Here is a 27775-nt window from a genome sequence, read left to right as displayed (position 1 = left end):
TCTTATATAAATCCACTTTCCAGAGCTAGAAACAGCCTTAAAATACATGGTCAATTGTGATGAAGGGGTGTGTGTGCATTGCCATGGTGATAAGACCAAGCAGTGCAGTAAATTGTAAGTAAAAGTTGATGAAATTCTAGAGTCTGTTAGAAAGTTAATCTCCTTTCAACCCAGACTAGCAAAGATAAAACGCATCCAGGGGGCCAAGAAACATCTGGTCTTCACCTGCGTTGAATCTATTAAGAAACCAAAACCTCATTCCAACCTCTGACACTACAGGAATTTTAATAGAGATTCTAAGACAGAGTAAAAGAATGAGATTTTGAGATTTTGTCCACTCTTTGATGTCTGTCATCTATTCTTCTCTTAGTTTTAATGCTCATCTTTCATTGCTTGTTGCTTTAAAGTTGTTTTTTTTTCTCCTGTCTGGTGTATATGGATCCGATCTTGCATGGATAAAAAGCCTGCACAGATACAAGCAGACATTGAGGTGGGACAATGGGCTCTTGAATTCTTATGGTATGACCACTTAATGCTGAAAGTTCTGTTCCTATGTTTTACTTGTGCTATAATTTTAAAATGGACAACATGTATAAGAAAGTAAAAGGAAACTCAGTTAATTAATATTTATTTTGAGAGAAAAATAAGATGCATAGCTGAAATTAACGTGAAAAAGCAACAGATTTTTATTGAATTACATGAAGTACAGTTTTGTACCAAAAGCAGTTTTCACATTTGATTGCAAGATATTCAAAGACCTTATTTACAGTGTACAGTTTCTATACATATCAACAGAGGATGTTGCTGTTGTTGAGAAGTCCATTTTTAGCACAAAATATGATGGAATCGCTCAAGTCTTGTGATGGTGAGTTGAACAGTGAGTTGCCATTTCAATGAAACTTTTGTCACAGTCATGTTTTGGGTAAAGTTAGCTGGAGCTCAGTGATCAGTTGTGGCCATTACAGCATGTGACATTTTTGGATTTAAAACCACCAAATACTCATAAGAGTTACAGGTTGTTTTGATTACTGGTACAAGTGAACCATGACCAGTTTTAAGTTTGGTAAAAAAAGAAAAAAGAAAAAGGGGGCTCCATGTGAGTCCCAAATTTCAGGTGAAGGCTAAAGGTTTACTTGACAAGATCTACCTGAAGCCTTAGTGAAGCTACACCAAAGTCATAACCTTGAGTGACGCTGGCTGAAAGCGGCGGATCTTCTTCTTCAGTGCTCTGGAAGCTTTGATGCGGCAGGCCGCTGGTTCTGAGCGATGGTGTTGCTGAAGAGAAAAGCCTGCTGCCGTGGTCCCCATCGCAGCCTGAGCCCAGACTAATCCACCTTCATCTTCCTCTTCTTCCTCCAACAGGTCCTCCTCATCCAGCGAGAGACTGCTGTCCGAGTCTGAGGCTGTCTGAGAGCCCTGACTGGACTCGCTGTCCCCAAAACGGTTTGTGGTGTAGTCACTCATCTCTCCATCACTGCTTGCTGCAATAGTAGAGTGAAAGAGCGACGCACATTCTGCAGAATACTCAGAAAACTCTGACTCACAACGGGGAGTGTAGCGGCTAGAGATTGGCGCTGCCGGATATCTAGATTCTAAGTAACTGAAGTAAGAGGAGGTGGAGAGTGAGTGAGGAAGGGCTCGTGGAGGACAGCCCCATTGACCTGAGCGAGGTCTGGCACTAACACTCCTTACCATGGACACCTTTCGAGAGTTCAATATTTCTTTGGATCTGTGGGTGTGGAGAGTTGGGGGCAATGGGATCTCAGAGGCGGAAGGCCATTTCCGAGAACTCTGTTTCTTTTTGGCTTGATCCAGAGGAAGGTGCGCAGATTCAGGGGCTTTACGGGATTTTGAGGACTTGGAGGTTTGGCTCTGTTGAAGGTGAGTGCAGTGTGAGTTGAAATGTCCATTACAACTGCAATCTGAGCAAGAATGTATCTGGGACTCTTCCAGATTTGTCACTTTCCCTTTGCATGAGCTGGACTGCTTCAAGTCAGCTCGGGTTTTGGTGCAGAACTCTCGAGACAAGTGTTTTTGCTGCTGTTTCTTTGAAGATTTTTCAGAGCTCTTCTTTCTCAGTTTCACAGATTTAGTTTTCTTGTCTGCCTGACGCACTTTCACCCTCTGAGACCCTGCAGGAACAAACTGTGCATGGACAAACTCTGATGGAGGTGGACCACCCTTATCACCAAGAGAAGCTCTCCCGTCCTCTCTTTTGAAGGTAAAACTTGATCTCCTCTCTACTGGCTTTAGGACCATAGATGACTCCTTGGAAAAATGTCCACTCCCCTTTTCTGAATGTCCAATGTTAGACTCGGCACCAGCCTTGCCTGTGGCATTCCTTATGGGAAAGTCATTGTTTTGGAGATCCATGGGTGCTGGGTGTGTGCCATGGCACACTGTCTGGACCTCAATTGCTTTGAAATTGGGTTCCAAACCAGGTGCAGTCCTCTGCTGCTGATTGCTGTTTAGTGCTGAAGATGTTTTTCCAGTCTCCAGTGCATTTTCTAAGGGCATTGTTATTTGTTGAAGGGATCCCAGCAGCTGAGGAACGCTCAGTTGTCTGTAGATCATTTCCTGAGATCTGGGTCTTTGCTCCTGTGTGCTGCTACCAGTATCATTTCTTCTTATGCTGTTTAACAGGCTTATCTTACTAGAGCTTCTCTGTAGTAGCTTATTGATGTATCCGGCAGATCTGGAGTTTGTGAACCCTTCGTTTGGGTTTTGGGTTTCCTCTTCAAGACCCACTTCAGGTGTTCCATCAAGTGCTACTGGACTTCCCTGATCACCGGTGCAGCTGAAGATGGGGCTTTGTAAGGCCACAGCATGCAGTGGACTGGGGTAACAGTACACCTCTGTCCCATTGCTAGACACCAGGTTACTCTGGTATTTGGGGTCTACTGAGGGGTTTTGGGGGCTAGCACAGGGTTTGGAGCTCTTCACATCAGTGGATTTAAAGGAGCCAAAACCAGGTGCGATCATTCGGTCGAGGTCCCCTAAAAGAAGAACCCAAGAAAAACAGCATCAAGATGATGTACTTTACATTTAAGAAGTTAAGCTGGTTATATGACTGGTAGTGACAACAACAAGAGACAATATATTCTGATAATACATGCCATAGTACTTTGCACAAACTTGACCTAAAAACACATTTTTTTATGCTCACCTGTGGAAACTGGTCTTTGTCTCGCCTTTTCTGCTCGAGCAGTTGCTGTTCGGATACAACTGCTACCGAGCTTCACTCCTGAACGTGGTGTATCAGACTGGCCAGTGCTCTCATCAGCAGAACAACGGCGTGACACGCCGGTCTGTCTGGAACCATTACGGCCATGTGGCACATATGAGTTAGAGAGAAGTGGAAGCAGACTGGTTTGAGATGAGGAGGAGAGACTCTCGCTGTAGACAGAGGTGCAAGAGTTGGACAGTGAGCCTGAACCTCCATCACTGAGCTCATAGAACCCTGGAAGTAGAAATTAGCACTGTTAGATGTGATGCAGAGTTAATTTCTGTACAAAAATGCTTAATGTTATCCTTTAGATTTGAAATAAAACGTTGGAAGCTGGTGTAAACTTTAAGTCTTTAAAAGGAGAAGCATGTCATTTTTCAATATTAGTATGTCCAGCTCATTCAGGCCATTCAAACAATCAGTTTACATTTCTGTTTGGTGTCATAAACAGAGCAGAAATTACACTGACTCTTCATCTTTAAAGGTGCCCTAGAACCAGTTTTTACAAGATGTAATATAAGTCTAAAGTGTCCCCTGAATGTGTCTGTGAAGTTTCAGCTCAAAATACCCCATAGATTTTTTTTTAAATAATTTTTTTAACTGCCTATTTTGGGGCATCATTAACTATGCACCGATTCAGGCTGCGGCCCCTTTAAATCACGCACTCCCTGCCCCCCGAGCTCTGGACTATAATACAGTGCATTTACAAAGTTCACACAGCTAACATAACCCTCAAATGGATCTTTACAAAATGTTTGTCATGCATACTGCATGTATGCGTCGGATCATGTGAGTATAGTATTTATTTGGATGTTTACATTTGATTCTGAATGAGTTTGAGGCTGTGCTCCGTGGCTAAAGCTAACATTACACACTGTTGGAGAGATTTATAAAGAATGAAGTTGTGTTTATGCATTATACAGACTGCAAGTGTTTAAAAATGAAAATAGCGATGGCTCTCTTGTCTCCGTGAATACAGTAAGAAACGATGGTAACTTTAACCACATTTAACAGTACATTAGCAACATGCTAACGAAACATTTATAAAGACAGTTTACAAATATCACTAAAAATATCATGTAATCATGGATCATGTCAGTTATTATCGCTCCATCTGCCATTTTGCTTGCTTACCTAGTCTGATGATTCAGCTGTGCACAGATCCAGACGTTAATACTGGCTGCCCTTGTGTAATGCCTTGAACATGGGCTGGCATATGCAAATATTGGGGGCGTACATATTAATGATCCCGACTGTTACATAACAGTCGGTGTTATGTTGAGATTTGCCTGTTCTTCTGCGGTCTTTTAAACAAATTAGATTTACACAAGAAGGAGGAAACAATGGTGTTTGAGACTCACTGTATGTCATTTCCATGTACTGAACTCTTGTTATTCAACTATGCCAAGGTAAATTCAATTTTTGATTCTAGGGCACCTTTAAATGAAAAATGAAGTATGTAATCTATGTTTAGTCACCTGAGCTTGGTCTGCTGTCACTCTCTAGGTGTTCAGTGGATGCTTTAGACACATCCAGTTTCAGCTCATTGATCTGCTGATCTAGCTGCTGGAGATGAGTCTTCAATCCCACATCCTGTCTGCGTAAACGTGTCTGCAGGTATAACATACATTCACATATATCAGTCTCCACATGTTAGCAAGCATGCACAACTGCTGCAACTGCATCCTGATTGCAACTGCAAATACATCACATATACAATATTACATACAAGGTATCTGATGCATCATGCAATCTTAGTACATCTATGAACCAAATAAGCAGATTTGTATATAAATTCAATATTTAATCATGTAACAAATACTAGTCAATCGAGCACAACAGAATTATCTAAAGCGTTCTTTGTTAAGCTTCTATTCATTCTCATTCCAAACTAACCACAGAAGAACATTGAAAACTGGATGCTTCCAGACATTTAATGGCTGATATGACTCCTGCTGTTATACGATGTAGACAAGAGGAGAAAAAAACAGGAGGAGGAAGCAAATAAAGAAGGAGAGCGGTTGACTATTAACTAGGCAAGGATAAAGGGTAGCCTGGGGGAAGTGCTGTAAGATTACTAAACTCTCTCCTGCAGAGGAGCACAAACTATTGTGTAAACCAAATGTATAGATAGGTCCAAAAGGAAATGACATGCCAAATACAGAACATCTACTGTATAATGGTTGACTGTAAACCAGCTTTGCAAAGTAAAGAGTCACACCTGTGCCAAACTCTGACAAAGCAATACTTTAATCTATCGTCTTTGCGCTTGCCAGTTAGTGAAAGAGAACAATGAGGAACACTAATCCAATTTTATCTGAGGATATCACTGTAAACTATGGTTGTGTGGATAATGCAACCGGTTGCAACAAACCACTCAAATAAAGAAAATCCTTAGTGATAATACCTTTAATATTATAACGAATGGTTTTCTTAACTGAAGAAACCTGGGAACTGATATTTGGATAAATATGAAGGTAGATCTGCCAGATGTTTTCTCAGGGTTCCTAGACATTTTGACTTCTTATTAGAGAGTGCACAATGAGCAACAATGGAACAATGTAATTCACAATAAATATTTCTATGAATTCCTTGAAATCAAATTAACTGCTATTTTGTTTAGTTTTCAGTTCATTTTAGGAAGTGGATTTACAAACAGCATATCTCAATCTTAGTGCACACATACATCCACATTGGCAGAGCACTTATTGCAGATGATATCAACTGCTCAATTTCCTTGTGCTTTGGAAAAAAGATGCCATTTTGCGATTGATTTAAATGATATAAGAGCACTACTGCCAGTCTCTTATATGTCTATAGACCAGAGTCACTTTGACCATTGAGTATTAGAAGGGTTCAACAAAAGTCCAAAAGGTTCAAACATGCATCGGCTGTGGGGTCAAATCTGTGTCGCCGACCGGGCCACAGTTCCTCTGTTGCCATTCTCATTAAATTGGGTTAATCATCAGAAACGGACTGGCCCCCCTCAGAGCCCTTGATTTATGACCCCTCACTATGACCCCCAGCTGAGCCTGTGATTCAGTCATCAAGAGCACAGCCAAACCATGCACAAAATACACCAACAAACCCCCCCCCCCCCCCCCCTACAGTAAGAGCACATTAGAATGTAGGTTTTATGCAAAGATTCTCGTTTGCTCTTGGAAAATCCACAAAATAATGTAAAAGAACTGACTAAAACATCTGGTAGATCTATCTATTTATTCAAAATGATCACATCAGTTAATGTATTTTACATGATTTTGTCAGCTATAAATGTGATGACGTGAACATTTTTTACTTGGCTTGTGTAAATAGTCATATGACTAAAGCTGTTTAATCCAGTGTGCTTCTCTAAGATGATGTCATTGTCAATGCTCCATAAAAGCCAAACAAAAGTTGTAAAAGCATTATACAGATACTATATGATGCATATAATATTAATTCATATTAATAAGATTGCTCACATATGAACATGTCAATATTCACAATTGTGAGCCAGCTGGAAAACACAAAGCCCAATTTTGAAAAAGTAACTGGGTGATTTTTTTTTATTATTAATATTAATTGAATGAAAAGTAAAAATAAATATGCACTTATACTTTTACATTTTTATTCCCCACAATTGCCTGTTAGCAAAAAAAAAACAAAAAACTTATTGGCACTTTTTGTGTGTGTATGTCTGTAATAATATGATGTCTCACCAGCTGTTGTTTTAGCAGAGTAAGTGTTGCCTCCAGTCTCAGCTCTTCTGTGCTCACGTTCTCATGATTTGATCTATCAGACTCCTCTCTGTTCAGGGTCAGAGCCCAGTGCACCATGGCACTCTGTTTGTCCCGGAGGAAATGCAGCTCCTGCAGTCCGGCCAGCGCTGCGTGCAGCCTCTCTCCTGTCCTTCCCCGGTCCATTCCTGCAGCTGCGCTCAGCACACCTGATCCAGGTATTTTTCTCCCCAACATTATCAGACGTGCTGTTTAGACATATCCAGGGAAGCGAGGGAAACAATGAGATCCGCTATGTGACTGGTCTTGTCCAATGTGCGTTTCAGTGTGAAACAACTCCTGTGTTTGGACGAAGCGCACGAGTGTACAGTACCTGTACGGGGCGGCGTACAAAGCAACCCCGCCCACCTCCGCGCTGACCGCGGAAAACCCCGCCCCTCGTTGGCTGATTGGCGGACAATGACTTAGGCTGGTCAGTGAATTTGCCAATCCTTCTTTGGTAAATATCTGGGACATTAATCTTAATGAGGTTACGTGATCAAACGCTCGGAAGCAGTAAATCAAGAAACCAAAAAGTGAGTGTGACACTGCCAAGGCTTAAGCCTAGTGTTTGAGCCTTTTTAACTGAAAGCAACTTGCACTGACATCTTAAAATATTTTTGTGTCAAGATGCACATCAGTAATGTTTTTTCTAAGGCACATTTATAAAAGCTACTTAAATGTCCTAATTGAACTAAGGCCTACTCCTGACTTAATCTAAGCCCTGTCTGTGAAACCAGGCCATAAATTGTTATATTTTAATCCGCATTAAACTGTATACCATTTATATACTGTATGCTTTATAGCCTACTTTTATCCACGTAAATGCACAATAAAAATTCGCTTGAACAATTAGCCACTAGCGCCCTCACGCGTACAATGACTGACTTACAGAAAACCTGAAAACCTCAAAATTATATTATGATCAACACAAGTACAATGTAAACATTTTAACACTAACAAAGAGTACCCAAAATTGCCATGCTAATATCGTGGTTTTGGACATTTAGGCATAACATGGTGCATGTCTAGTTTGGTTAATGTTTCTTAGATATAAAAAATAAATAAATAAGACAATAATATTTATCTTTTGAAATAGTATATTTTTTAAATGTTAAACATGCTACGCATCAAACAGAGTTAATTACGCTGAGAGTATCTGGAATCCATGTGCATTTTCTGTGATGTAGGCCTACACAGGAAACGTGTGTTGATGAGAACAGGGCATCAGATAGCATCAGGGTTCGAGCCCTCATCGCTGGTAGTGGCGCTGTGAGGTAAAGACTGTACCACACTGTCTTTCCCCTACAGCTTGGATAAGTTTACCTCTGTCAGCCACAGGATGAGGGAGAGGAAGTGAGATACAGGGAGAGATACAAAAACAAATACAACAAACAGACCTCATGAGTAAGACAGAGGATGCCAAATCTGATCAAGATTAGCTTAAATACAATGTTTTATCTATGTTATAAAATGTGAGATGGTTTGATTAGGTTTTAGAGTCATCCTTCTAAAAGAAATGAATCTCGTAAATCCTGTCCGGGCCACAAAATCAGAAGAAAGAAAGAAAGAAAGAATGAATTATATTTTGCATTAAAATAATTTTTTTTTTTTTTTTTACAGTTATCTAATTCTAATGAGAATCATAATTGAAAATAACAAAATACAGGCTTAATTTTTAATTATGTAAAATATAATTTTCTCATTTAGTTAGTTTATTGTGGCTATAACATGACCCAGAGATGTCTTGTGTCAGACAGTGACTGCTATTGTGATTTAAATAAACTTACCACAGGGAGACACTGTACTGTGTTACGAAGAAGAGGTGTGCAGTTACCAGCAGGTGGCGCTATAACCCAAGCAGTAAGTGCAGTATTTGGCCCCTGTGTGAATATTACAAAAACAAAGGCACACCTAACCCTAAAGTGGAAAAGATATTGGTTTAATTTTCTTGTTTACTTTTCTCTGGGTATTTTACTTTTATTTGACTTAGTTTAAATTATATTTATGTGTACACACACACACACACACACATATATATATATATATATATATATATATATATATATATATATATATATATATAATTAAAACTACCAAGTAAAACATAAGTAAAAACAAAACAAAAATTCCAAAAAAAAAAATTATCATAAATCTCATGATTCCTAATGGTGATTTTCATTAGATAAAATATTTAAAAAAATATTTTAAATATTTTAAAACTGTTTTAAAAATGATTTTGTAAATTTAAATCAAAATATATACATTTATTTATTTATTGCATTACAGTAATGGGTAGGAGACCTTTTCATTTTGGGGTGAAATATGACGAGGGTGTGTTATTGACAGATTTCACGAAATTGCACAGAGTGAAACATCAGAGTGTCATGTTAAACAAAATCAAAATCAAATACTTGTTACAAATATAAGATTGCTGCCCAAGACTTTGAACTATATACATGATCTGTGAGTTTTCGATAAGGATGTTTACTAAAACACCGTATTGTACGTACGTGACGTATGTGTGATGTTGGCTGAGGGAAAATGTCATGCTGCAGTGCCGTGAGGGTCCAGTATCTCAGCCGTTTGCTTTGATCAGTGTGAGGCGGAGGTCTCGGACTGTAAACCAGCGCGTAAGAGGAAAGTGATGCTTATCTTGTCTTGCCTTGAATCTTGAATGCAGTAGATACAGGTCCAGTGGATATAATAATACTAACATTGTCCTCTCTGGTCGTCCCTATGCCCTTATCCCCTTCAAAGCACTTCCATATAGTGATGTCACAACGGTTTTGAGCCCCCAGTGTCCTCCTCGGCCCTTTATGCATACCAATGAGGGTGTGAATAAATGGCTACATGCTGATGTAATGTAATAAACAAACACGCAAGCTCTGTTGCAAACATAGTGAGCTGCTTTGCTGTCTACGTTCTACATAGCCTAGAACCACTGCAAAATAATAATAATAATAATAATGTTAATAATAATGTTCTTTCTCATTCTTTTTGTCTTGTTTTCCAGTACAAATATGTAAATATTCTTAAATTATTTTTTTTTTTGAGATGCTAAATTACATGATATTAGTCTTATTTTCTGAAAAAAAAAAAATAATAATAATAATCAGAATTAAGTTGCTGAAAACAAGAAAAAATATCTGCCAGTGGAGTAAGAAAAATATCTTGTTTTCCATTTGAATTTTTTAGACAAAAATATTTAATTTTGATCGTTTTTTTCAAAGTAATTTTGCTTCCTTAAGTAAATCAGTCTTAACTATTTCACTCATAGAGGTCACAAAAAAAGCCATTTTCTTGCATATGCACAGGTTTTGATATCATAGTGCACATCACAACTACAGGACACTAGTGCATCATCCTGTACACTGCCACTAAGTGGCAATCCGTTGTATGTGGAATTTGTATTCTCCAAACAAAAATGGCTGAAGGCCAGTCAAAAATGCCAAGTTGCTCCAGAATATCCATCCATTCCTTCTAGGAGACTCTTGCAGGTATAAACATTTTGTAACAACAAGTAACATCTAAGGAGTCATATCATTGTTAAAATTTCCAAGTATTGATTTTGGATTGGGAGGAAATTAGTTTTCTAATCATCTGCATCACTAGCTATATTTCAGCTAATTCATACTATTACTACGACTGTTGTTCTTCAAAATACTTCATCTGTAGTAATTTTTATGGCTGTAAATACATGTATTTGCGTTATTAGAATGTAATTTGCAGTTGCATCAAAAAAGTACCGTTATTACGTAATGTATGTTACATGTAATGCTCTCCCCGCTAGAAATTTTACGTTCTCAGAACGTCCCCACTGGTGTTAAGGACGTTGCCTAGTAAGGTTCCCAGTACATTCTGAGATGGTCATAATTTGGAGTTCTTTTAAAGGGTTGGGGGATGTTATTTGGCGGACCTTCACAGAACGACGTTCTCAAATGTGATGTTCCCAGAACGTTTTTAGAACATCCATGCTAACCTTGTTAAAAAATTTAATCGAAAATTAGAGCTAAATTGACTAACAAAACCAACTGTTCAAACAAAAACTATAAAATGAATATAAAAAAATTCTATTTTTTTTTTACTGTCTTACAAAAATGCACTTTACAGGTATTTCCTGAATTATTATTATTAAACATTTTCTGTAAAATGCAGATCTCTTACAGTAAATCATTAGCTGACAACAGCACATGCATTAGCTAATGTAATTACTGTATTATTGCAGCAGCAACTACACAATTACTGCCTTTAAATAAAACAACATGCAGCATAATAAAATCAATGTTTTTCAGCTCATCATTGACTGAAGCACAGGCTCTACTCTCCAGCACAATGGTAGCTTCACAAAACTCAAAACAGAAACAGAACATTAAACACTAACAGATATCTCTAGATCTCAGCATCTTCACTTTAAACAAACCTGTGGCCTATTGCACAAAGCCAGTTTCAGTTTCTACTCAGGTAAGTTCAAGATTAGTTTGAGCAAACTCAGTTTTTTGGGGTTTATGAAGGTGGATTGGTTTTTAGCGGGTTTCATTGCTATGGTAACTTACACTACACGGCTAACCTGCTCCAGGGCAGGTTTTATTAGTTAGTTAGAGATCGCAAACAAACCCAAACTGGACCAATCAGCTGTGACTAAAGTGACCTGTAGCCTCTCTGATGCAAGCCACTCCCCCTGTATCTCTCGCTCCAAATTAAATGTTAGTGAAAACATTTTAGCTTTAGATTGCTCATCTTTTGCTGCTAATTATTTATTATAATTATGTATAATTCATATAATTATTAAACATTGCTTTTAAATTAAAATAAATATAATAGCTTAAGCTTATATGTATTCTCTCGCGAGAAACGGACGCTGGCTGTTTGCCGCATGTGTCACTTTCAGGTGCACACGATTCAGAGTTAATCTCAAAACTCTGGATTAAACCTGAGTTGACAGAGAATGTTTCTACCGAGCGTTGTGAGCCCATTGAGCCTGATATAAACCAAGTTGGATTTATATGGAAAAAGCACTGGCTTTAGTTGGCACTTGCTTTAGTTGGGGTCCTAACTCTAAAAGTAGCTTTTCTTCAGTTGTTGTAACTGTGTGTTTATAAAGCGCATGTGTTATAACAAGAATTGTGTAGAAATAAAAATGTGATCAGATTAATTTGGTTGCTTATTTTTAATTATTCTTTCTCATCACAGTGGCCTGATTCAATGATCTCAGAATATAATATTCATTTCATGTTACCGTAGTGCTACTGCTCCATAAAATCCTGTCCTGCTTTGATATTTTGCAGAAATGATTCAAACAGGATCATGTAGACACTCACAGATATCAGGATTCAGCGTATGAACCTCAACAATGGTGACAGAATTTTCAAATAAACAGCTCTGAGCATCACAAAACAAGCTACTAAAGTAACAAAAAAGATTTTTGTTTATTGTCACCATTGTTGAGGTTCATACGCTGATTCACAGGTCCATGATATCATGATATTTTTAGTGATATTTGTAAATTGTCTTTCTAAATGTTTCGTTAGCATGTTGCTAATGTACTGTTAAATGTGTTTAAAGTTACCATCGTTTCTTACTGTATTCACGGAGACAAGACTGTCGTTATTTTCATTTTTTAAACACTTGCAGTCTGTATAATTCATAAACACAACTTCATTCTTTATAAATCTCTCCAACAGTGTGTAATGTTAGCTTTAGCCACGGAGCACTATCAAACTCATTCAGAATCAAATGTAAACATCCAAATAAATACCATACTTACACGATTAGACATGCTGCATGACGAACACTTTGTAAAGATCCATTTTGAGGGTTATATTAGCTGTGTGAACTTTGTTTATTCTGTTTAAGGCAAGCGCAAGCTCCATGGGCGGGGAGAGAATTTAAAGGGGTCACGCAGCCTGAAACGGCGCATAGTTAATGATGCCCCAAAATAGGCAGTTAAAAAAATAATTAAAAAAAATCTATGGGGTATTTTGAGCTGAAACTTCACAGACACATTCAGGGGACACCTTAGACTTATATTACATATTTTAAAAAGACGTTCTACGGCACCTTTAAGGGATTATTACTATAGGACATTCTGTTGACTTCCCAAATGTTCTCGCGCGACCATAAAAATAACCAAAATAGAACGTCCCCCTAAAGTCACATAGGGAACGTTATTAAGTGACCAACAGAGGACCATGTGGGAATGTTCTGTTAATGTCCCAAATGTCCTCTTTGTATCGTTCTTATGTGACCATAAAATAACCAAAATGGAATGTCCCCCTAAAGTCATATAAGGAACCTTGAACTGCAACACTTTCATTATCAAAAGAACATGTTTTAGAAACGTCCCTAATGTTCTGTAAAGGTTTGGAATTTTTGTCACCTTTAGAGACCTTTTAGGGAATGTGGCGTAAGGTCACGAGAATGTCGCCTTCTACGTGGGTTACTTGTTACATCAAAAAAGTAGTCTGATTACTTAATGCACGTTACTTTTAATGCGTTACTTTACTCTTTACATCAAAAAGTAATCTGATTATGTTACTTGTAATGCGTTACCCCCAACACTGCTCATTTGAGAAAACACCTGATCGCTAGTTTTTCCACAGTCTGAAAGCATCAATAGATCAATGTAGATTTCTGTCTGAGGTTTTCACAGAGAGGGGAACTATATGATAGAAATTTTTCGTTTTTGAAAATAATCAAAATTATCAGCTAATAAGGGTAAATCTACATACTCTGGTTGACTAGAGGGAGCATGAGCATTATCTACATAGTCTGAGTTGGGCTTCCACAGAATTGTATCTCCACCAGTTCCTTGATAGAATCACATCCTCATGTTCTGACATCAAAGATGTACAAAGTCCACTTGCTGGTCGAACGGGAACAAACTCAACTGCGTTTGCAATAATTGAAGCTGTAGTATATTTCTGTATATATTTTATAGTTTTCACTTGATTTTATATCATTTTATTCATTGGTTTGTTAAATACACACAGTACTACTGTATTATGTTTAAAACCAAAAGCGCATACTGTCCACTCAAGTGGACATCTGAAAATATGTGTTAAAAAAAAAAAAATTTCAAATCTGGTTTTAGATTCTGGAAAAAATCCTGACTGATGTTATCATAATTCACACATGAAAGGGTTAATTTAAGAATGCATAGATATTTGTACTGGAAAACAAGAACATCATTTTTGCAGTGTGTGGTATAAGCATTTTATCAAGAGTGAAAACAAATGACACCAAAAGATTTTGCTCATGGCGTGTCGCACAGCAATGCACCTTTAAGTAACAGATCTTGATAACAGTTCTGTTTTCATCTCTACTCCTTAATGCAGTGGTTTTATCTTCAATATGTTTCTCAATTTTTCCATGTCATTTTTTTTTTCTTATTGTTTATCTATCTCTCATTCTCTCTCATCCAGCTTCATGAATGCAACCGTCCAAATGAGACACAAAGGCCTCCAAACACAACCATAGCGACAGACGGAGATGCCACGCAGAGCTTTAAAAGGATCGGAAAATGTGAGAGGGCAGAAGAAAGGAGTGTTCGGTGATAAGGTGTACCTGTATTTGTGAGGCAATAAAGGACAGGTTGACACAAACAAGAGGAAGTGCAGCAGGGGGAGTGAAAGGTAAACAGGAATCTGTTGTCATATGTGAAGCTGAGACAGTGAGTGATGAACTCAAGAAAACAAACAAGTTCACAAGCCTCACGGCCTTCAAGTCACCAGCATCTGATATCATGCACAAGGTATTTTCCTGTGTATACTATGTGTGTGTTATTTTGAATGAAGTTTTGTGTGTGTGTGTGTGTGTGTAGTGTGGATTGTCCTTGAAAATATACAGTTGCTGCAACCACAGAGCAAAACTTTATTGCTGTTTGATCATTTAGTTAGGTATCAACTTTGTTTCAGAAGTTTCTCTTTAAATTCCAAATGAGCTAGTTGTTAACATACAGTAAGGATATTGATTAAGAGTTCAATAAAGGGAAAATTCGACATATTGAATGTAGTCGTTAATAAAAAATGAGTTTTGCTAAATGGAATTAGGAGAAATGGTGTAAAAAGTCTACACACTGCATTTAAATGAACACGCATTTTGATTGGTAATGACAGTCATACGTCATTTTATTAAGAAATATTCAATTTAATAAGAAATATCTAGCAGAAACATTGAGATCTTACATGTTTTCTCTTTCCTTTGGGAATTTTTATGCTAGTTGTTTGTCGTGTTAAAGAAAGAAAGAAAGAATTTGTATAAATATGTATAGGCCTACAGTTGGTATGTGTGTGGGAGTTGTCATAAGTATGTGTACACGTGACATGAGTGTGTGTGTGTGTGTGTGTGTGTATGGTCTCCTGTCATGAGGGGTTTCCCATGCTGGTTGTCTGATTGAGTCTCGGAGCTTTATTCACTAACAAAACCACAGATATGGGATTTCAGACATCAAAGAACATTTTCTCTTTACCTAAAAACATTCCTGAATCCCTTCAGCACCTCTGAGAGACTCACACAAACACTTTCCCACAGAAAATCACTTCTTTACTCACTATAGCACTTAATTCATCTTTCTTTCAATGCACTTGTATATATTTATTAAATGCATTGTCACACTTCAAATGTCTGAGAATATAAAACCAAATATTGGTTGAATACGGAAGGCGGTCTGGAGGAAGCTAGATATTTTACTTCATAACTTGTTAAAGGGTTAGTTCACCCAAAAATGAAAATTCTGTCATTTATTACTTACCCTCATGCCGTTCCACACCCGTAAGACCTTCGTTCATCTTCAGAACACAAATTAAGATATTTTAGTTGAAATCCGATGGCTCCGTGAGGCCTCCATAGGGAGCAATGGACACTTCCTCTCTCAAGATCCATAAAGGTACTAAAAACATATTTAAATCAGTTCATGTGAGTACAGTGGTTCAATATTAATATTATAAAGCAACGAGAATATTTTTGGAGCACCAAAAAAACAAAATAATGACTTATATAGTGATGGCCGATTTCAAAACACTGCTTCATGAAGCATCGGAGCACAATGAATCAGCGTATCGAATCATGATTCAGATCACGTGTCAAACTGCCAACGGCTGAAATCACGTGTCTTTGGCGCTCCAAACAGCTGATTCGATACACTGATTAATTTATGCTCCGATGCTTCCTGAAGCATTGTTTTGAAATCGTTATTTAGTTTTTTTTGGAGCTCGAAAAATATTCTCGTCGCTTTATAATATTAATACTGAACCACTGTACTCACATGAACTGATTTAAATATGTTTTTAGTACCTTTATGGATCTTGAGAGAGGAAGTGTCCATTGCTCCCTATGGAGGCCTCACGGAGCCATCGGATTTCAACTAAAATATCTTAATTTGTGTTCTGAAGATTAACAAAGGTCTACCGGGTGTGGAACGGCATGCGGGTAAGTAATAAATGACAGAATTTTCATTTTTGGGTGAACTAACCCTTTAAATATGGATATTTTTTTGCACAAACGCATTGCTTCGCTTCAGAAGGCCTTAATTAACACACCCGGAGCCGTGTGGAGTACATGTTTATAATGGATGGAGGCACTTTCTTCAGCTCATACTCGTTCCACTCGTTCACTGCCATTATAAAGCTCGGGTGCATCAGGATATTTATTAAAATATCTCTGACTGTGTTCATCAGAAAGAAGAACGTCATATACACCTAGGATGGCTTGAGGATTGAAGTTTGGGCTAATTTTCATTTGAAAGTCAACTAATCCTTTAACGTCAAAATGAAAATGCATTCCTGGTTTTATTGTGCACTTTATTCCAGTTTTTGCCAACAGAGTGGTGCAGGGTTGACATCAAGACCTGGCTAATTCGACTAATTCGCCAGTGGTTCCCTTGAGAACGTTCAAGTATCATCAACTTATATTTACCACAGAGACCTTTATGAATTGAAAAACCTCATTATAAAATCCCATAGGAAAATCTTGAGGGAACCTCTGGCGAATTAGTCTTCCTAGTTTTGATGTCAGGACTGCAGCACTGTGCAACTAATTTAACCTCCTTAATTTGACGTATTTCTCAGTGAAACAAGATATTTTATTTTTCAAGAAAATAAAATGTAGGCCAGCACTTGATTTTATCCATCAGGAATTCATTGGATTGTGAAAAGTGGGCATTACATGAGAATGGAGGCGGGTGGTTGGATAAGAGGGTTTGAGAAGTCGGTCAGAGGTGGAGCACGTTTTCATCTAGGCTACATTTTGAGATATTACAAACACAAGCATTTTTCTTTCTTTTGAAATAATGCACATTAAGAAAGTTTTGATATTAAAAGGGCAAACCCTTACAGCTCTCCCTTTTCCACAGTGATGTAAGACATGTGTGCAGGTGTGGCCACCAACACAGACAATGTTTTTTTCTTCTTCTTTTTTTGAAGAGGTGAGAAGTATTGATTTACTCTGATGTTATGTTACTATCATGTGGACACGATTTGTCTGATTTTATAAGTGCTGTAAGTGTGATTCAGTGAAAAGTAAGGCATGCCATAAAACCATCTATCTGTAAACCTGTCCATCCGTTCCTGTGATTAGGCTCGGCATTACCCACAATCCTCTTTGTTCTAAACCACATCTGAGCAAGAACAAAGCCAAGCATCTCTGATATATCAATGAGATGTCTACACAAGCCACGGGCATCAACACAGTGTGCAATGCAGATTGTTAATATATAAATGTGTGTGTTTCTGTGTGTGGAGGAACATGTCTGAACATGTTTCTCAGCTAGTCACCACTAATAAGTTATTTCCCTTTTGTTTATCTTTTAAGTGAGTTTTTGGGGCTGTTATATGCTATACAGTATCAGCATTGTTAGAGTAGATATTTAGAGGGTGACTGATGAGTGCTGTGCTTTATTAAAGCTTAAAGTGATGATAGTTCACCCAAAAATGAAAAGTCTGTCATCATTTACTCACCCTGTTCCAAACCTGCATGACTTTCTTTCTTTAGTAGAAGACAAACAAAGATTTAAGCAGAATGTCTGACCAGGGCAATCAAGCTATAAAAAAGGCACCATAAAAGCATTGTAAATATAGTGCATGTGACATATTCCCCTGAAACCATATGATAAATGTTAGGCTCTTCCTTACACCTAGCTGTAGCATTAAAATCTCATTTGTACTTTTGTTTAGTCAATCCTGCAGCGTCACATTTGGTCACATGACATGAGACCAGTGATTTGTGGTATCGTTGTCGTCAAAGCTTGCACAGTGTGTCTTTATGTTGCATATTTGACAATGCTTGACTAGCTGATTTAAAAAGGATATATTATCAGCGAAAAATTATTTCATTTTCAAAGAGTGCCATCTGTTGAACAGAAGGAAGAAATCTTATGTGACTGAAACAACATTATGGTGAGTAAATGATAATAGAATTTCCATTTTTTTGGTGACTTCACATAGAAAACAATTTGGGTTTGACTGCTATTTTTTACTGGTTATGAAAATGTATAGGAGGTATTAAAAAAAATAAGCCTTTTTTAAAGATTTATACAATTTAATTAATAGTAAAATTCCATCAAATTGTATTAAAAGCATTATGTATTTTCATTAAATATTCATTGAATTCAATTTGATTTAATTTTACTATTAATTTAATTGCATAAATCTTATAAAAAGGCTTACATTTTTTTGAGTGTATTTTTAGATGAAATTTTGCATTAGTTTATTCATGATTTTGCAGAATCAAAAAGTTTGTTTAATGCAGGAGAAGGATCATTTGTTTCCACAGAATTGGACACAATATTTGCAATTAAATTTGCAGAATCATTTGATGAATAAAAAATGTAACCCAAAAATTTAGATCGGTAGTGTATATGTTCAACATCTAATATATCCCACATAACTTCACAACTTCGTGCCGGCCCATATCCGGCCCACATCTGTATGATGCGTAGTATGATGATCTGGGCCACATGTGGCATGGAATGACCGCTCCTGTTTGCCAGATCTGAGCTACAAGCAGGCCATAGCAATGCCACATGTCAGCCAAGAGCAAAGAAATAAACCAGAACTGGACCTTATATATGCCACAAAATCTTTATATATTTTTTTAGAATCATCTTAGCATTAACAAACAGAATCACTAAAGGAAAGAAGAGAACAGAAAAAAAGAAACAAACAGCAACACAAGAGGTACAATTGACTTCAGCCACAGCCTTAGATGAAATCAACTGAAAAGATGACATTAAATCTCTCCAGATCTCAGCAGAGGAGGATTAAACAACTCCACAAACAGCATTACAGCTTCATATATTACTAACCAGATTGACTTCATTCATGTACAGAAGTTCTTATTGAGAATTAACAGAAGTTTAGTGCTCATGTTTGTTTCATTTGAAGTCACCATAATGGTGACTGGCGTTTCCATTAGTTGGGCTCTTAACTCTTATCTATCTTCTTTATCTACTTAATCACTGATGTCATTTGAATGTAATGATTATGTTGTGCCATTAATACCTTTGAATTACAAACCGTGTTTTACTGCAACATGAGATCACACTGTATAGCAGAAATCAGTTCGAAGATTGAAGAAAAAAAGAAAAAAAAACATGAGCAGAAAACAGTAATGGTGATTGGTGTTTCCAGTAGTTGGGCTCTTATAATATGTTTGTCTTCTCTGGCTGCTGTGACAGTGTGTTTGTCAAACACATTTGCAATAGCAATGAAAGCTGAGATGAAATCAGACAATGATTTTCTGCTATTGATGGTTTTATAATCATTGTGAGACAGCCTGAATCACTGACGTCATTTGAATGTAATAACTGTACTATGCCATTAATGCATTTAATTTACAAACCCTGTTCTACTGCAATATGAGTTCACACTGTATTCAAACAGAAGATTGAAGATAAAAACCATGAGCAAAAAAGAAATAGCTTCAATGACAAACACAGATATGAGCAATAAGCGTATGAATCTCAACAATGGTGACAACAAAATCTTCAGACAATCAGATAAAATCTGGACATCACAAAAAGCTACTAAAAGACAGAACAGATTCCACAGCAAAAAATAAAAACAAATAGTTAGAATGAAAGAAAATAATAGGATAATTCAGCTGCATAATTTATTCATTCTGTGATGCACGTTGGCGTTGCGGCACAACACTTTTGATTGTCACCATTATTGAGATTCATGTGCTGATTCTTGATGTCTTTGTGTGTCATCTTTGGATAACTTTTTTTATATATTTTAACTGATTTATTCTATATAACGTGATCCCACGTTGCAATAGCACAGGGTTTATAATGTACATGTATTAACTGCAGAACATAATTATTAGATACAAAGTCCAACAGTGACTCAAGCTATTTCATGAGGATTATAAAACCATTAACAGCTAACGATCATCATCTGATCTCACTTTGTCTTTCTTTGCTACTGCAAATGTGTTTGCCAAACACACTAGCAGAGAAAGTGAACTCATAAGAGTTAAGAGCCCAACTAATTGAAACACTAATCACCATTATGGTAACTTCAAATGAAAAAAAAAAAAAAACGTTACATTTAAACCTCAATAAGAACTTCTGTAGATTTCTAACAGAAATAAAGTCAGTGATTAGTAATAAGTTAAGCTGGTAATGCTGTTTGCGGGATTGTTTAATCAGATTTTGAGAGATTTAGGCCCTGTTTCACAGACAGGGCTTAGCCTAAACCGGGATTAGGCCTTAGTTCAATTAGGGCATTTAAGTAACTTCTATAAACGTGTCTTAGAAAAAAATATTAGTGAATCTGTTGCTGCTGAAATTGTGTTAGCTGTGGCAAAAATAGAGGGTATGCAAGTGACGTCACCGTCGACCGTTACGACTGCAGTCACGTCCACTGAGAGGCAAAAGACTGAGCGGCAGCATTGGTTTTCAGCGTGTATGTCGCGAAAAACACACAAAACGCATCCAAAATGGGAAAGAGCTTTGTGATTGACTGTACAAATAGCTTTGACACAAAACCTGAGGCATATATTAAAAAAAAAATCAGAAAGCAACAGAAAAAAAGCAAATGGATCACTGCAATTCACAGAAACATCTGAACTCCAGGCAGAGAAACATGGATTTGCAGTTATCATTTTGTGTCAAAATGTTGGATTTTGAGGTAAAATCATACCGTATATATTGTATTGTTATATATTATGTTGACAACTCATCAATTAAATATCTTCGATTTTATATTCTGCATAATTGTGTGTTTTTAAATAAACAACACTGACAAAAACTACTATAAAACTATATATATGTTTTAGGGCTGGACAATATGACAATATAACATTGATATAAGTGATTACGTGGATTTAAACCTACCTATACTGTAGTTACATAAAATATTCACAGGCAGATTTGCTTTATATTTCCCCACCGTCGAAATCAGGCACATATAAATGTCATGAAACGCGACTCCTGGCTGCATGTCGATATCCATGGATTAGTTTTATTTGACAAGTTGTAAGGAACACATTCAATTCCAACCTTTAGTGTAATTCGTTAGTTTTACTCACGTTTTCGCAGTTTACTCTACTAAATCCAGTCACGCAGCAGGTTCTTTTGCCACTCAGTCCAGCTGAGGGAGCGCGTTTTTGGTGGGAAAGTGACGTCGACGAATGCCCTCTATAGCAAGGGAAAATGTGGTCAGGTGATGTTGACAACTTGATGATAAAGAGGTTGTCATCATCTAGTGGTCTAATCGTACACAGAGTGTGTGTTTGTTTTTTTATCTTGTAGATGTAATGCAGTTAATTTAAACTTAATAATAGTCTGTTATAGAATGCATTGTGGCATGACGCATGTTTATGGAGGGTCACAGTCCTGCAAAGTTTAGCTCCAACCAGCTCCAACTCACACCTGCTTAGAAGTTTCTAGTAATCATGAAGACCTGAAGATCCTGAATAAGATGGATCAGGTGTGTTTGATTAGGATTGGAACAAAACTGTGCAGAGCTGTGGCTCTCCAGAAATTGAATTTGAGAACACTGATATAAGCAGTACATACACACACAGCACTACATAAGGAACTATACCTTTTAAATGTTGCAAATGTTAACATTATATATGTTTTATGTATTTAATTAACAATAGCACAATCCCACCTACATGTACTAAACTATTCACCAATCAGCATCTTTCATGACTTTTAACATATGTTTGTAAGTACTTTAGCCTAACCACAGGCTCTACTCTTTAGCACGATGGTAACCCCAAAATCTCAGACATACCAGAAATCATTTTAAATTCCAAAATAATAGAACATTAAACACTAACAGGTCTCCCCCTGTATTAATATTGAGTAAAACACATGAAATAACTCAACTAATTTCAACATTGACCCTTCCTTTAACAGTCAGAAGCAAAGCATGCTGGGAACTAGAAATCTGCTGTAACTCATACCGTGAATGTGTTACACGTGTTAAATGTGTTAAATATATTCACGCTTAAATATGGGGTAGCCCTATACAGCATTCAACCTGAAGCTTTCACTTGCACACCCACTGAAGCTGAGCAGGGTTAAGCCCAGTCTATATCTAGATGGGAGATCTTCTGGAAGACCGGGTGGCTGCGGGAAGAGGTGTTAGAGAGGCTGGCAGGTCTGATCAACCTGTGGCTTGAGTGGGTCCTAACGCCCCATTACAGTTGCCATAAGCTGTACTGTATTAAGGGTGCAACCCTGGTGTAAAATAGCCCGTATAGCACATCACATACTGCCCAACGCCCCAGTACAGTTGCCATAAACTGTACTGAATAAAGTATTAAAATAAACCCCAGAAAATAAGGGGTGTGACCCTGGGGTAAAAATAATTCCTACATTACATCACATACCAGGTAATTAGTTTGTTAGTTTCACATCACAAATGATATAGTACTTTATTTATTTCTTACAACTTACATGGAAGCACTCTAATTTTTTCATTACTATTTTTAATGTTTTTGAAAGTCTCATATGCTCATCAAATCTGCATTTATTTGAAATAAAAATTTATTTCAAAAATACAGAAAAACAGTAATATTGTGTATTACAATTTAAAATAATGGTTTTCTATTTTAATATACTTTAAAATATTATTTATTTCTGTGAACAAAATCGACTGTCATTGAAATCTTAGAATGGAACAAAACTGACCGTCATTAAAATCTCATAACCCAGCAAAACTGACCATCAATAACGACCGTCCTTGAAATCTTGTCACAAAATAAAACCAACAGTTTGAATCCGTTCAAACTCAACTCTCATTGAAATCTCAAAACGGAATAACACTGACCATCATTGAGATCTCTTAATGGAACAAAACCGACCGTCATTGAGATCTGGCAATTGAAAAAAACCGACCATCATTGAGATCTCATAAACAAACAAAATCGACCATCATTATGATCTTGTAAACGAACAAATTCCACTATCATTGAGATCTTGTAAACGAACAAATTCCACCATCATTGAGATCTCGTAAACGAACTAATTCGACCATCATTGAAATCTCATAATGGAACAAAACTAACTGTCATTAAAATCTCATAAAAGAACAAAACATACTGTATTGAAATCTCATAACTGAACAAAACAGACTGACAATGAAAACTGACTGTCATTGAAATCTCGTAAAGGAACAAAACTGACCATCATTGAGATCTTGTAACCAAACTGAACCAGCCATCACTGAAATATCATAACCAAATAAAACAGACATCATGGAAATCTAGTAACCAAATACAACTGACCATCATTGAAATCTCGTAACGGAACAAAACAGCCATCTTTGAAATCTCATAAAAGAACAAAACCTACCGTCATTGAGATTTCGTAAAGAGATAAAACCGACCATCACTGAACTCTCGTAACGAAACAAAACTGACCTTCTTTGAAATCTCGTAATGGAAAAAATAACAACTATCATGGAGATCTCATAATTGAAATCTCATAATGAAACGAAACAGGCCAACATTTAAATTTTTGTGATGGAAGAAGGCTGATCTTAATTGAAATCTCATAACAAAAAAAAAACAAAACAAAAAACCTGTCATTGAAATCTTGTAACCAAACTAAGCTAACTAACACCAAAAACTGACCGTCATTAAAATCTTGTAAAGGAAAAAAAAAAGGCCATTATTGAAATGTTGTAGTGGAACAAAACAGGCTGTCATTGAATTCTCGTAAAGGAACAAAACCAACCGTCATTGAAATCTCATAAAGGAACAAAACTGACTGTTAATGAGATCTCATAACAAAACAAAACTGACTGTCTTTGAAATCTTGTAACAGATGATAACGACTGTCATTTAAAACTGACAGTCATTAAAATCTCGCAACCCAACAAATCCAACCGTCACTAAAATCTTGTAAAGGAACAAAATCGACTGTCATTGAAATCTTGTAAAGGAACAAACAGCAATACTGTGTTATCTCATGTTGCAGTAAAACAGAGTTTATAATTCAAATATATTAATGGCACAACACAATTATTACATTCAAATGACATCAAGCTATCTCATAATGATTATAAAATCACCAACAGCTAAAAAGTCATGGGTCTTACAAAAAAAAAAAAATCTTTAAACTGATGCTGGTTAAGCTCCTTCCACACATAGAATAGAATCAGCATCTTACAACATCTCTCATCATGGAGGTGGGGTAACAGATTCTGACAGCTGAATTGTTTTCCGCCAGAATATGTTCCCTCAATGTTTCTCACACAGTAAGATTCTAATATTTATCAAGCTGATGCTGGTTAAGATCCATCCACACACATCCACACTACATCCACATCTCTCATCATGGGGGTGGGGGAAAGGGAAGGGATTCAGACAGCTGGACTTTTTGCTGTCGGATTCTGTTCCCCCATGGTTCTCACACAACGAGGTTCTAAAATTTATCAGGCTGTATTATCAATCCAATAGCCTAGTGGGCAGCACACATATATATAGCACCATTGTGCTTTGGGGCGACCCAAGTTCAGGTCTCTCTTGTAGACATTTCCTGATCCTGATTCTGACAGCTGGACTGTTTGCCGTCGGATTCTGTTCCCCCCATGGTTCTCACACAATGAGGTTTTAACATTTATCCAACTGATTCATCAAACATATAGCCTAGTGGGCAGCATGCTGACATACAAGTACGATTGTGCTTTTGGCGACCCAAGTTCAAGTCCTGGCTTGTGGACTTTTCCTGATCTCGTCCCCCTCTCTCTAGCCTCATTGAATGAGAACCATGGGGGAACAGAATCCGACGGCAAACAGTCCCACGATGAGAGATGTGGATGTAGTGAAATAAAAGATGTTGATTCCAAATGTATGTGTGTAGTTACACATACACTGTGACACTCATATTTTTTTATTTTTTTATTTATTTTTTATTTATAGGTTTACTCATCTCCTCTCACACATGTTCATTTCATGGGACTGTCATATAACTCAAGTGGATAGATGCCTGTGTGCAGTGGACAGAAGGGTTTTACCTGAAAGACTCCATTTAGCTCTGGGAGATTATGTTTTAAGGGTGAGTATAAAAACGTCAAGGTCCATTCGAGAATGAGTTATCCAGACCAACCTCCAGTGGCTTGTATTCAGACACAGGCTCTCTGCGAAAAGAGAAGCACTCTTTCTCCAGGAGCGGAGAGAGCTAGAGTGCTTTAAGAACGTGTAAAGTGTTGGTCCAAGTTGAATTCCACACGTTGCCATCGTAAAACAGTCACCAAATTAATGTTAATTCATTTTTTAATGATGGAGTATCCCACAAGTGACCACACTGCTCAGGAAAGTTTGACTTGCAGCCATCTACAATAACAGAGACAGGAGAGGTGCACAGATAGACTTGATTTACAGCAACTCTAATGTAAAAGTAAACCTTTGACTAAAGGCGACTTTATAGTGTGTGCTGCATCTGAGAACGCTGTGAATCCATTCATTTTATTTTAATTTAAATTCAAGAACATAGAGGAAAAAGCAAAGATTTGCGAGAGATGTAAGTAACATGTTATTTTGATAATCCCTTTTAGACATTCTACTCACTATAAGTAACTTTGCAACTACATGTCAAATAGCAGTCCTTAGAGTAGTATCAGTAGACTGTCTGTTTAATATTTGCTAACATTTTATTTTGATGGCCCCCAACAGACATTTTAATTGGAGAGGACAATCCCATAATGCATTGCTACCAACAAAGTGCTGCTGTCTATTGTGTGTGAGAGTGTCTCACTTTCTCAGGTCTATTCATATACTTACATTATGCATTTTTGTCTTTTGACAGCCGCAGGTCACCTTCACTGAAAGAAAAAAGCAACATGGACAAACTCTCTCCCTCTGCATGGAAGAAAGTAAGTAGTACAGGTTTAAAATGACATGAGGGTGAATAAATGACAAAGGTTTTGTTGATTAAAGTGATAAAGCAATCTAAATGCGCTCTAAATCAAATTTCATATTTCATGAATGGGTTTAGGAAATAGTCAGGACTTCATGGCTCTTTTATTTTTGAAGTTGTCTAGTATGCTTCAAACATAGTGTGTGTGTGTGTGTGTGTGTGTGTGTGTGTGTGTGTGTGTGTGTGTGTGTGTGTGTGTGTGTGTGTGTGTGCTTGCGTGTGTGTGTGTGTGTGTGTGTGTGTGTGTGTGTGTGTGTGTGTGTGTTCATTTCTTTCTGAAGAACCTGAGTTTTCCTAGCCAGGGGCTTGAGCACCTGCATTCAGTGACCTCAGGTAGCTCCAGGGCGAGAGTTTTGTTTGACAGCAGCCCTGGCTGGACTGTCATCCATCAAAAGGATTTCCCCATGGTATCAATGTAAAAAAAAAAAAAAACACCACACAAATCATGGACATGACTTGAAAAGGTTAATGTTCCTGAAAAAAATACTCACACTTGTACTGTTCATGGTCAAAAATGATCGCATTGGAAATGAATGGGAAGCTAATTTGATCTAATGGAAATGTTTGGTGCTGCGCCCAAACAAAATCTTACTGAAAGCTAATTTTTTGAGATATCAAACTCAAATTTGGAACACAACTTGTTTAGATTTATGACTTTGGTTTTCTCTCAGTTTTAGAGTAAAACATGTTTTGCAAAATATACATGTCATGATTGTTAGATTTATAGGGTAGGATATAAATATTTTTACCTTAGTATCAAAACTATGAGAGATGCACAACAATAGAGCTAAAGTCTGTGTGGATCACAAATGCATTGGGCCGACAGCACTGCTTCTGAGCTGAGGCTTAAGAAAGCACACAGAACCTGCAGACACCCATCCTGCCTGCTGCACACTACTGACTCATATGCTTCACAAAACAAGAGTGTAACTCCTGCAAGGACCGTGTTCCAGGCAGAGATTAAGCCTGTTCCTGGAATAAAGTCCTCCATCAACAGTGATCCTATTTAAAATTCTTGTTTGTTAATATAATGACTTAGACTTAATGGGGAGAAATGTGGGTATGAAACCCCTAAATCCTACAGTAAAATCATGCCAGATTTACACTAGATATCCACAGTTTATAAATCATACAAAATTATGTTTTTTTTTCTGTTTATTTATTTATATATTTATTTTAAATGTAAAAATGCAGAAAGTTTTCTGTAATTGGTAGGTTTATGGGATAGAATATACAGTTTGTACAGTATAAAAATCATGTCTATGGAAAGTCCCCGTAAAACATGGAAACTCAACATGTGTGTGTGTGTCTGTGTACTTGTATTTATTACCCTTTTTGGGGGTATAGATGACCCCACAAAGTACGAAAGATATGGAATCTTTGACTAGACAAGGACAAAATCTTTTTTATGAGACT

At 37.1% G+C, this 27775-nt stretch overlaps 1 protein-coding gene and 1 long non-coding RNA gene across 2 annotated transcripts; one reads left to right on the top strand and one right to left on the bottom strand.

The window, feature by feature from the left end:
• Positions 1 to 485: 485 nt before the first annotated feature.
• dact2 (dishevelled-binding antagonist of beta-catenin 2) lies at positions 486 to 7319 on the bottom strand. The gene is made up of 4 exons (XM_048204514.1): positions 6928 to 7319; positions 4705 to 4837; positions 3167 to 3460; positions 486 to 2996 (listed from the first exon to the last, which is right to left on the bottom strand). Exons 1-4 carry the CDS (start codon positions 7180 to 7182, stop codon positions 1165 to 1167), a joined length of 2514 nt encoding a protein of 837 aa, XP_048060471.1. The 5' UTR covers positions 7183 to 7319; the 3' UTR covers positions 486 to 1164.
• Positions 4731 to 26319, top strand: LOC125276722. Its single transcript, XR_007186722.1, has 6 exons — positions 4731 to 4843; positions 7024 to 7163; positions 7272 to 7417; positions 14409 to 14737; positions 25363 to 25498; positions 26249 to 26319. It is a non-coding gene; the product is annotated as an uncharacterized LOC125276722 (long non-coding RNA).
• Positions 26320 to 27775: the final 1456 nt, after the last annotated feature.

Source organism: Megalobrama amblycephala, linkage group LG10, assembly GCF_018812025.1.
Source record: "Megalobrama amblycephala isolate DHTTF-2021 linkage group LG10, ASM1881202v1, whole genome shotgun sequence".
Lineage (NCBI taxonomy): Eukaryota > Metazoa > Chordata > Actinopteri > Cypriniformes > Xenocyprididae > Megalobrama > Megalobrama amblycephala.
This window is presented reverse-complemented; position numbering and strand designations above follow the sequence as displayed.

What these genes read in the sequence shown, in the direction of transcription:
- dact2 (XM_048204514.1), bottom strand. Translation starts at nt 7,182, where the DNA reads ATGTTGGGGAGAAAAATACCTGGATCAGGTGTGCTGAGCGCAGCTGCA. An exon ending in CTCTGCTAAAACAACAGCTG is followed by an intron (nt 4,838 to 6,927) that starts GTGAGACATCAT and finishes TTATACCTGCAG; the next exon opens with ACACGTTTACGCAGACAGGA. An exon ending in ACAAAGACCAGTTTCCACAG is followed by an intron (nt 2,997 to 3,166) that starts GTGAGCATAAAA and finishes TTCTTCTTTTAG; the next exon opens with GGGACCTCGACCGAATGATC.